The 12,057-nt window shown below is 43.9% G+C and overlaps 1 protein-coding gene across 13 annotated transcripts in view; it reads left to right on the plus strand.

Moving 5' to 3' along the window:
* The window catches only part of MAGI1 (membrane associated guanylate kinase, WW and PDZ domain containing 1), a 479,839-nt gene that overhangs the window by 378,324 nt on the left and 89,458 nt on the right, over positions 1 to 12,057 (plus strand). For all 13 annotated transcript variants that reach the window (XM_081901311.1, XM_081901312.1, XM_081901317.1 and 10 more), the window contains one exon: positions 8,281 to 8,338. In XM_081901311.1, the coding sequence (XP_081757437.1) occupies positions 8,281 to 8,338 (58 nt within the window). The remainder of the gene's footprint in view (positions 1 to 8,280; positions 8,339 to 12,057) is intronic.

A 12,057-nucleotide genomic window follows, 5' to 3' on the forward strand; every position in this document is an offset into this window, starting at 1 on the left:
AGTCGTATCCAAAGGTGTTTTCTTTTCTTTGTTTGTTTGCTTGTTTTTGCTTAAGCATGTCATTTTCAAGCAGGGTTGTTGCTGTCCAGTAGATTTGTGGAGCCGTCAACCCTTTTTTCCCTACATGACTCTGGGTCAAATCCGGCTAAGTCATTGGACAAGCAGAATGACTTCAACTCGCACAATGTAAACTTCTCCGCCCTCTTCTGTTTCTGCAAGCCCCCTTGCTCTGCCCCAAATCTGCTCTGTATTGTTGGGGGAAACCCTGGAGCAGTTGGGGTTGTGTATGTGCAGGGAGATGGAAGCACCAGTGCAGAAACGGGAGTCATTCCACTCGCTTAATGACTTGGTTGGATACAACTCACTGTTTGAAAGTGTTTCTGTACTACAGGACATGTGTATATGCTTCTCATTAATGCTAACTGCTATTGCTTTTATATTCAGTTCGCATTTGAAGTTGGGCACTTAATTTGTGAATCTAACAGTAGTCTGGAATGCCGCCATAATAGTGTAGGGTCCAGTGCTTGCATACAGATTGCTTTCTGCCATGACTCAACTTTGTATCATGCCCTCTCTTGAACCCACCTTTTTTTTGGGGGGGGGATATCTGTGGTTCCACACGGCCTAAACCGTACCTGAAACTGCAAGAACTCTGTATATTTCATCAAGCTTGCTCTTAGCACTGGGAATTAAGAATCCAGAACCGATTCCAGAAATTAGGCAGAATCTGGATTATAAGCCTGGTTCTATTTTCAGAGCATGGCCATTTCTAACCCTGATGAGCTAGACTAGATCTGCAGCTGGCATGGTTATATTGCCATCATCGTATCTCCGAAACCATCAAGCAATTATATCTTATTGCTTCGTCCTCCACCCACTATTAGACACTTGATTGTGTTTGGATGTAATGATGGCTACAAACCATAGTTAGGGAGGTTTGTTTGTGAATGAGTTGTATGCTTGTGTTCGCTTCCCAAGCAGGCTCTGCTTTGTTCTCTGAGTGGGCAAAACAAACCATAGTGTGGCTGGGTAGCACCTGCAACTGAACCAGTGCTTGCAGCTTGTTCGAGATGGCCTGTGGTTTGCTTCCCAACTCAAGGAAGGGAGGAGCAGAGAGCTGAGTGCAGCATCACACATCTCCTTCCCAGACTTGATTTGCCTAACTATGGAGCTGGCCAGTGGTTTGTCCAAACAGCTCTCCCAGAAGTCTCTTTGTTGTACACTGCATCTGTTTGCTGCACAACAGTTAGTCCTTCACTAATACAGCAGCCACGAGTGTAGCTTTTCTTTAAAGCGTATAAGGAAACATGGTTGTCCTACAACATGTTATCACCCTTTCAAAATGTAGCTCGGCAGCTGCAGTGTATGAAATGGCAGATTGTGCACTGTGCAGTGCCTTAGTATTCAGATACATGTGTGTGTGTGTGTGTGTGTGTGTGTGTGTTTACTAAGGATAAAATGCATCCAGTCCCACTTAGAGAATGAACTTTTACAGAATCCAAGGTGGAAGCTGATCCCTTAAGACTGACAGTGTTGGTAACTTACTCTAACAAAATGTCAACAAGGCGAATAAAAATAGAGCAAAATAGTGATACACTTAGGACAGGTACCCGAAAAGAGGAGCTGCCTCTGGCACTTAGGGTTATAGGATGGTATTCAACAAAGTTCTTTTTCCCTCAGAGTAGAAGCATTCAAATCAATAAACGTGTATACTCAATAAACAGATGTACTCTGAGTAAAACAGAAGTTCATTTCCAACGAACATGTTTTAGAGATTTGGTATACAATGCAACGTTGCGCTTTTACAAATGTTCCATCTGCACAAACCTATCTGCATATCAAACATACCCACTTGCCAGATGGAGGAGCAATCCCCCTTACGTTCTGAGGGGTTCTCCCGCCCCACTCACCCTGAGCCAGTTTCAAGAGGAGAGGGGTGGGGAAAGCCCCCTTGCTCAAGTGGAAAAACCCTCGCGGAGTTTGACTTGTTCATCTCCTACTTGTGGGTGTTCTGTTTGCTGTTGATATTCATGGGGCGTTCTACTTCATGAAGAATTCTTCTTCCATACTCTGCGCAGCAGGCCTGCTTTGCAGCATGCGCCCTGGTGTTCGAAGCACTAAACTCTATGAAAGGTGAAAGAGATGGTTCATGTTTCCAAATGCTCTAGGACAAATGTTGGAGAGCTGCAGCTGGTCCATGGCTCTATGGCAGCTCAGCTGTGCGACCCTGACTATTTGGAGCTTGTATTACTTTATCATTCACTCATTTGTTATATTTCTAAATATACATCCCAAAGGGATCTCATGGTGCTGTGCAGCAAGTAGTAAATGCTGTAACACGGCATATATATTAAAACATGAGTAGGCAAAGTAAGGCCCGGGGGCCGGATCCAGCCCAATCGCCTTCTAAATCCAGCCCACAGACGGTCCAGGAATCAGTGTGTTTTTACATGAGTAGAATGTGCCCTTTTATTTTAAACGCATCTCTGGGTTATTTGTGGGGCATAGGAATTTGTTCACCCCCCAAAATATATATATATAGTCCAACCCTCCACAAGGTCTGAGGGACAGTGGACCGGCCCCCTGCTGAAAAAGTTTGCTGACCCCTGTATCAAAACCACAAACTACATACCTTAACGCAGCGGTAGGCAGCCTAAGGCCAGGGAGCCGGATGCGGCCTAATTGCCTTCTCAATCCGGCCACGGACGGTCCGGGAATCAGTGTGTTTTTACATGAGTAGAATGTGTCCTTTTGTTTAAAATGCATCTCTGGGTTATTTGTGGAGCATAGGAATTCGTTCATTTCCCCCCCTCCAAAAAAAATATAGTCCGGCCCCCCACATGGTCTGAGGGATGGTGGACTGGCCCACGGCTGAAAGAGGTTGCCAACCCCTGCCTTAACATGGTGAACAAAGCAATGCTCAGCTCACCCCTTCCCACATGCTTGACCAACTTTTTGTTTTAAATGGCAGTGTTTACAGCTGCAAAAAACAACAACACTGATACACACATGGCCAGTCTGCTTGTCACACATGTTACTAATTAGCCATAAGTTTCTCCAGGGTGAGGACAACCAAGAAAGCCAATGTCACTACCTTCTGTGTGTCTGCGCATGGGCAGAAAGAAGTAAAGTAACATATCAGTCAGTCAATCTCAGTTGGTTAGAATGTGGTGCTGATAACGCCAAGGTTGCAGGTTTGAGCTAGTCCAGGAGGTGATGCCCAGATGATACTCAGGGACCCTTCCAACTATGTTTCTGTGGGTCTACGAATCGTTTTGTTTGTATGCCACCTCTCCAAAACTAAAACCACGCTCAAGGTGGCGTACCACATCCAAAAATTGCATAACTACAAACAGAAAAGCAGTCGTAAACAAAACATCAAAAAGTACACAACAAAATTGATCAGTTTCCACATAAATCATAATAAGATGCAAAATAAAGATACAAAAAATAAACAGCAGCAACCCGAATAAAACCTCTGAGACAATACTCCAGTATGAGAAATTTATTCTCCAATCGGCTTTACAATTTCCCCAATGTTGCGTGTGCGTCTTTTTCCCCCTAAGTGCGAATTTCCAGAGAAGCCGCATGCAAACCTGTGCACACCTGTTAAAATGCAAATCATTCAAGATAGAAAGAAAACAAACGAAAGAAACAAAAAAAGCTTCTTTTTTGGTCATGTTTTAAGTGGCAACCTTTCACCTTGGTGGTGGATTATCAACAACATTGCTTACAATTTCAATATTGATGTTTGTTTTTGGAATTTAGCACTTGTTTGTCAAAATGCTTCAGATCAAAAAGGTAAAGAAAAGGCAGGGACAAATCTCTCCAAGGTGAATTTTAATAACATTTTATTTGGTACATTTTAGAAAAAATGGGACAGGTACTAAACACAGAGACCCAGAGCTGAATTCACTCTTCGGTGACATTCCAGCCAGCTTCAACTTCCACATTTTGGAAGTACTCTGGACACCCAGACATTGATTTTTAAAGAGGTGTAATATCTTTGGAAGCACTTTTAAAGCCCAGATTTTAAGCTCACATGTGACTCTAACAAAGAAAACAAACAAACCATATTTTGTTCGGTTTTCTTTGCTGAAGGATTACAGAGCAAAATTTGGGTCTTCTGTTGTTTACCCCCCCCAAAAAAAATTTGAAATATTTTTTCACAAAATTATAAACAAACATAAATCATAACCTTATTAAAATTACACTTATTAACATTGTTAAGTGACTTCCTCACTTCCCCTTGGTTGGGTTTCAATGTATATCCATTTAACGGTTTTCCAGATCAGAGATTTGCAAAATTTGGGTCTTCTGAGAGGCAATTTTATTGTCTTCTAATGCTGTACCCAGAAAGCCCTTGTTTCTGGTCTGCAGCAAAGACCAGTTTACCATTTTTGCCAAGTGTTTCCTTTCCTGCACATGCACCTCCAAACCACTCATCCTCTACCCGCAATCAGTGCTGGCTTTCATTTCCTTTCTTTATATCTCAAGGAATCCAAAGATGCTTCAGAAGGATAGCATATAAAAAAAAAAGATCTGGGTGGGGGAAGTTGGAGGGAAACCTGCCTTTTATTTGCAAACAAGGAACATGTGGAGCAGAACTCATTAAATAATTTCTCTTGATTTTCAGCCAGTTTCCGCATTGCAAACATACATTTTGAGTAATTAGCCCATGTGTGTTTATAAGGGTTTCATTGCTGTTCAGTCTGGAGCTATTTGTGTCCTTATGGCATTGTAGCTGGAGCCTGTCGAGAGCACACTGGATAACTCTTTCGTGTTGCGCAACCATTTGATTGTGCAGACTACAAAATAGGGTTTGGGTGTTTTTTCTTTTCTTTTCAAGGCTGCAATCCTATATGTGCTTCTTGGGAACAAGTCTTAGGGGGACGTCCTTCTAAGTAGACATGCATATGATTGTGCTGTTAACTAATGCTCGTTTCACAAACATTGCTTCTTGCTGTGGTCTTAGAATAATTCTCACACTGGTTATTTTTTACCATTATAGGTAAGCTCAATGAAAAGGTCTGATTCTGAAAAAGGCACTGATATGCTGAGCATAGAGTGTCTCCTTACTCTCTCTTTCTTTCTTTGAATTCACCCTATGAGTTTAGGAAAAGCCCATGGTTAAAACCCTATTTGGAGTGTGCTATGTCAGAATTCAGGTGGGGTGTGTGTGTGTTTTAATATTCCCTGCTGAGGATGAGAAAAAAGATGTTGGACTAGATCAGTGTTTCCGAAACTTGGGTCTCTAGCTGTTTTTGGACTACAACTCCCATCATCCCTAGCTAGCAGGACCAGTGGTCAGGGATGATGGGAATTGTAGTTGAAAAACAGCTAGAGACCCAAGTTTCGGAAAGACTGGACTAGATGGATGTTTGGCTTGCTCCAGCAAGGTAATTCTTGTTTTGTATTCACGTCAAAAACTTCCTGCCTGTGAAAGCTTGGCTTATTGAGGAGTGTAGCTCTGATCCAAGACCGTGCCTTCCTGATGTTATTGGACTGCACCTCTCATAGCCCCCCCTTGCTTGCTCAGGCACCCAAAGTCCAGCAACATGTGGATTGCACCACATTAGCTAACTCTTCAGAACCTAACATGTTGGAGATGGTTTTAATAAATGTTATATGTGTATGTAGCTTTGATTTTTTTTCAGTGTTTAATTGTATTTTTAGTGGTTCTTACAGTGGTGCCACGCAAGACAAATGCCTCGCAAGACGGAAAGCCCACTAGACGAAAGGGTTTTCGTTTTGGAGGTGCTTCGCAAAACGAATTTCCTATGGGTTTGCTTCGCAAGACGAAAATGTCTTGCGAGTTCCTGCATTTTTTCCCCCTCCCCCCTTTTTCCTAAGCCGCTTATCAGCTGATCCGCAAAGCCGCTTAACAGCTGATCCGCCAAGCCGCTAAGCCGCTTATCAGCTGATCCGCTAAGCCGCTAATAGCACTAAGCCGCTAATGGGCTTGCTTCGCAAGACGAAAAACCGCAAGACGAAGAGATTCTCAGAATGGATTCTTTTCGTCTTGCGAGGCACCACTGTATTTTTTTCTGTAAGCTGCCTTGAGTGCCATTGGGGAGAAAGGCGGAGTATAAATAAATATATTACAGTAATAAAATGAGCCTGCAGAATCAGGTCAGTGGCTCAGCATCCTGTTTTCACAGTGGCCAACCAGATACCCTTGGGAAGCCTGAAAGTTGACAGTGAGCATTGTGCACACCTAGGAGAACCAGCAAGTCTGAACACAATGAGTGTCCGTCCCCCCCCCCCAATATGGGAAGTGTTCAGTCAAGTAACCCTCCCCACCCCTACCTTCTCAAGTGGAGTATCAGGAGCTTTATTCAAAATGAAACCTCTCTTAGTCCTGGCTTGTGATGTTCACATAAACTGGGGAAAGCAAAAGTGATTCATTGGAAAAGGTTTCCCGTGAGCTGGAAGAATTGCTCTTATCATTCAGACTGCACAGCCCACACAATTGCCCTCATCTGTATTGTGTCCACAGAGGACAAATGATGGGTTTGTGTCTTCTGAGGTTGTTCATGGCTGCCTTTCGAAAAGGATGGCACATCCCATCCTCCTTAAAGCTACTAGGCCAAGTTAAGCTTTTTTCTCCCCTTCTTCTGTTTTTTTAAAGGTAGCAATTTGCTTCTGATAAGTAGAGCTTCTTCAGAGCAAATCTCATGTTTTGGTGCCTGTGGCCCTTTTGACGCGCCATTCTCTTTCATCGAGAGCAGGAGAAAACAAAACAGACAAGTTAAAAAAGCAAACTCCGATGTACGCTCAAATGGTTTTTCTTCATTGACTAATTATGCTTATAGAAGTATTTACGCCTCCAGCTTTGCAAACCTGCAGGCGTGGAGCTCTTAGCTTTTCCTGAGCAATCTTCCTTTTGCTGCATTCCCCCACCCCGCAGTTGTAAAACTGAAAATTACTTTAAGGTGCGATTAAGGGATAATGATTTTGTGACAGGTTTTGTAACATGATAAAATGACTGCACGTGCACAGAGATTTATGCTGTCAGCACCGGGATTCTGATCCCTTTCAGTTGTGATAGAAATGTGAAGTGCTTAGATAGAGCTAAGAGACAATTGCTGCAAGTTGGGCCACATTTGCAGTTTTGCTAGGTGCTGCGGGAGGGTGTGCCTTTTTTGGGGGTGCTCACATGGACATCGGCTGGGCATGTTGACAGACACCAGATCATGTGACGTTGCTGGGAACGCTGCCCCTATTTTGCAATATAATTGTATTACTCTCTATTGTAAAGAATTTCAAAAATCTCGCTCTGTAGACGTAGCTAATGAATATGAGCCTGTTGTCATTTGATCCTTGTTTCAGGGCCCTGTTACCTTCTGGGCTCTGTAAGCCTTTTTGCCATTAAATGTCCACCCAAATGCATTTCGACAGCCATAACAAAAACTTCTGACACCGAACTAAGTGCTGCACGAAAGCTCCCAGGAGATTGACCAGTGAAAGCTGATGCTGTACCTTAGGACTGTTGGGGTTGCATCTAGCGAAGTTATTCCTGGCAGGGCTCCCCACTTGCACAAAATGACATATTCAGCCCACATGCCTCCTGTGCATTTGGGGAAAGGGATCACCAGGAGAAGAAAACAAAAAGTTCTGTTGCACAGGTGGGAGTCCTTTGTACTAAAGCAGGGGTCTGCAACCTTTAAGACGAAAAGAGCCACTTGGACCCATTTCTGAAGAAAAAAAAACTGGGAGCCGCAAAACCATTGCGACATTTAAAACAAATATATCTCTGGAGCCGCAGTCTGACAGCGGGCGGGAAGGTGACGTCGGGACGGTGCGTGACTAACGCATGCACCGCCCCCATGCGACATCACAGACAGTACAGCGCCTGCCACAGTGGAGAGTGTCGGAGCGCACAATGCGCCTCCTCCCCTCGCTAGTATCCGCCCTGGAGCCGTGGCAAAGGTGTAAAAGAGCCACATGCGGCTCCGGAGCCGCAGGTTGCAGACCCCTGCACTAAAGGAATGACATATTTGGATCTTGGTTCATTTTACTGCAACAGATTACCTTTTGGGGGGAAAGGAAATGTGTGTGCCTCACCCTTTAAGCTGCGCAATGTGTCCTGAGAAGCCATTTCCATGAATGTGTTGTCCAGTGAGTGAATAGATGGTTTTAAAAAGCGTATTTTTAAAAGTTGCATGCTCTAGGATTGCAGCAAGCGTTATGTGAAAACGTAGTTGGGGGCAGCGGGGGAGGATAAATCTGCAAGTGAAAGTAAAATGCTTTAAATAAGTAATATCCATTTGTTTCCAGAACTACCTACTGGTTGGGAAAAGATTGAAGATCCTGTATATGGTGTCTACTATGTAGAGTAAGTAACTTTGTCGCCGTAATGATTTTTATGTGACCCTTAACACGCTGCAGATAGCGGCATCCAACCACTGTGTGGAAACCCACTTGAGCTGGGCATTTGTCATTGGAAATTTAGCCACCTTGACTGATTTATCGTTAACAGGCTGTGGTGCTATGTGCCAATATGTAGCTAGCAGCATAAAACTGCACATACTTGGTTCTTTTTGTAGTATGGATGCTTGAAAAGGGAAAGAGAGAGAGGAGGGTACCTCATGCATTGCTCTTGTGCACCCCCTAGTGATAATTAAGGGAGAAAACACAAATTCAGCCTCAGAGAAGGGAAACTCCATTTCCTGTATGCTTTGGAATGATATACTCTAGCGGTCTGGTGTAAGCTGTTTAATGAAAATGAGTATTGAAAAGAGTTGCTGTGAAATGAAGACAATACAGACCTCAGTTTTAAGTCCTGGGTTCCTAAGTAAATGCCAGTTCAGAAACATTGCCTGCGTCTGAAAAGCAGGGGCACAGGATTTGCAGATTCAGTATATGAAAATGGCAGCAAACTGGCATTCTTAATGACAGGAATCTTCTTAGATTAACTGAACTGGGTCACAGTTTTGGGCTTTAATTCCTGCTTTTGCTAGCGTTGCAGTGTAGCCAAAATGACTACGGTGACTTTATTCCAAATGTATGGAAACAAACATTACCCAGAAGGAATCCCGCAGTGAGCAGTTGCTTAAAGGGGGGGCAACATATTTACGAGGATGACTTCCTTCTCTCCCCCACCCCCCAATTCTGCCTTGCTCTTGATTTAGACGGCAGCTCTCTCCCTTAAGAAATTGAGATTCCATTTGAGTTTCATTGCTAACCCCCACAAGAATGCATATTTAATTATATGTACGAATGAATAGATGAGCTCCCTGGTATCTCTCAGCTCACAGTGTTTTCTTTAGTTGGAAGAGTTAACCTTGCATGGTGTATGTTTGTTGTTTTAACTCATGGCCTCGGTGCCTTGGACTCCAACGTTAGCAAACCGTATAATTAAAACATGACATTTATTTCGCTGGAGACATCAAGGGGAAATATTTATCTTTTCTCTTTCTTTTTCTTTTTTTGCTATTAAACACCATACTGAGAAATCTCTCCAGTATCTTCCAACCCACTGTGTGTGTGTGTGTGTGTGTGTGTGTGTGTGTGTATGCATGGTGCACAAATAATCCATTTATATTAAGTCCTCTGCTTCATTGAAAAATTGGCTGGCAGCATGAGAAAGCAGCATAAGAGAAACAATGGTTTGGGATCTAAAGAGCTGGTCTGTAGCATTGGACACACGTGCTTGGGCCTCTTAGTCTTCCCTTTCCACAACAGTCCTGTGTGCCTCTGAAAAGTTACTCTGGAAGACAGAGACATCTTTGAAGTGTTTTTCAGCATGGCATGAGGGGCTGCTGTGGAAAGAGGAACTACACAAACATTGCACGTGTATGTACATGTTTGCCTCTGGAAGTTGTTGTTGTTATCATCATTCCTGCTTAATTTGCTAAGAAAAGCTCGGGGTGGCTTACAACCCAAAACATAAAGCCCGGGGGTAGATCACTGTCAGATTTTAATTTTGAAAGTGGATTGCAGTCCCTCAGGAGTTGGCTACCCCTACTCTAGGCGATGATCACAGCATGCAGGGAGGAATGTATGGGAGAAGGCAGACCTTAAGTTACCCTAGTTCCAAGCCCTTTGGTACTTAAAATGTTAACACCAGCTCCTTGAATTGAGCTCAGGTAGAAAGTGGTAGTCATGCTGGCCACATGACCCGGAAGCTGTCTGCGGACAAACGCCGACTCCCTCGGCCTACATTACATTATAAAATACATTACAATTCCAATAACAAATATCGGCATACATTCATGTGTTTTAATTGTACTTCTATAATTAACACCATGCTAAAGGCAGCTTACAACATAAAAAGTAGCCACAAACAATAAATTAAACACAAGCACACAACCAAACAGAACAATTTCCACATAAATCATACTAAGATCTAAATTAATAGTGCAAAAAATTAGCAATAACATCGACAACAAAAATCCTGAAATGATACCCCAGCCCAAGAGTCTGTTCAGTAGCCTCAGCTTTTGTAGCTGGAGTCAGTCGGGGCCCTGCCCTTCCACTCCAGGTGGGAAAGGCTTGTAAGGCCTTATAAGATCTTCCAGGACTCATGGCCAAGATGGACATAAGAACCAAGCTACCCCATGCTTCATAATTGCCACTGAAATTATGCCAGAAAAATCACGTAAAGGCCTTTTGAAAGAGCTAAGTTTTTCCCAGCCACCTAAAAACAATGCAGTGATCGGGGCTGACATACCTTACTTGGCAAGGCATTCCACAGGTGGGAGGCCACAGCCGGGAAATCTTTACTGCTGCTTTGTTTACCAGGATCAAGTGATCTAGAGAAAGGCTCTAGGCCAGGGATGTCCAACAGGTCTGTCCCCGGGAGGTTGCAGTCGATCGTGGGCTCATTTTCCTTTGCTTTTGCCTAAGAGCACCCAGTCTTCTCTCCTGCCTGGGTTTTCTCCTGATATCTGTAGCTGAAGACTGAGTTTCACAGCGCTGTTTTAGTGAGTGACTAATCCTGTTCCCCCTTAAAAGTCCCCCCCCAACAGAACCCCAACAAAATGGGCATAAAAAAGATCAACAACTTTCACCTGACCCCTAAAAACGGGGGTAGATCACTGTCAGATTTTAATTTTGAAAGTGGATTGCAGTCCCTCAGGAGTTGGCTACCCCTACTCTAGGCGATGATCACAGCATGCAGGGAGGAATGTATGGGAGAAGGCAGACCTTAAGTTACCCTAGTTCCAAGCCCTTTGGTACTTAAAATGTTAACACCAGCTCCTTGAATTGAGCTCAGGTAGAAAGTGGTAGTCATGCTGGCCACATGACCCGGAAGCTGTCTGCGGACAAACGCCGACTCCCTCGGCCTATAGAGCAAGATGAGCACGCAACCCCAGAGTTGTCCGCGACTGGACAAATAAATGCAAATCTTAGAAAACTGGAATGGTAGAATCAAAATGGCTAGCACTTGTCGGCATCCTGGTTTCAACCTTTGTAGCCATTTTCAAACATTTTTCGGTGGCAACTCCACACACAGCGTGTTACAGTGGTCGCATCGTCTGAAGGCCATTAGAGGTATGTCTGACTTTGTCAGGGTGGACTGGTTGACAAATCAGTTGAAGCTGGAATAAGGAGCCTTTTGCAACTGATGCCACCAACACATTTAACAGCGCTGGGTGAAGGAGCACACCCAAGCTACAAACCTGAACTTTCTGGTGGACTGTAACCACACTCAGAACATGCTATAGCCCAAATACCTAGATGCCCTCCCCCAGCAGCTTCATTTAGAGGTTAAACAGTGTTGTGCCAGCAAGACGGAGCCTTGCAGAACCCCATTAGCCACTGGCCAAGGAGAAGAGCAACAATCTACCAGATTCACTCCTTTGGGCCTGTCTCCCAGGAATGCGACTTCAGCACTGAACCCCTAACTTAGCCTCAGAAGGATGCCCATGGTCGATGGTATCAAAAAACACTGGGAGAACCAACAGAGTCACACTTCCACTGTAGATCATAGAGCATCCAAATCAGTTTCTATGCCAAAAGACCAGCTGGCTGAAATCTGTATATGATAAACCCACAACATGTGCTTAACACAATCACAACTTTATGCTGCTGGTGGTGGTGGGAGGACAA

The sequence above is a fragment of the Podarcis melisellensis genome (genome assembly GCF_964234715.1).
Source record: "Podarcis melisellensis genome assembly, chromosome: 2".
NCBI lineage: Eukaryota > Metazoa > Chordata > Lepidosauria > Squamata > Lacertidae > Podarcis > Podarcis melisellensis.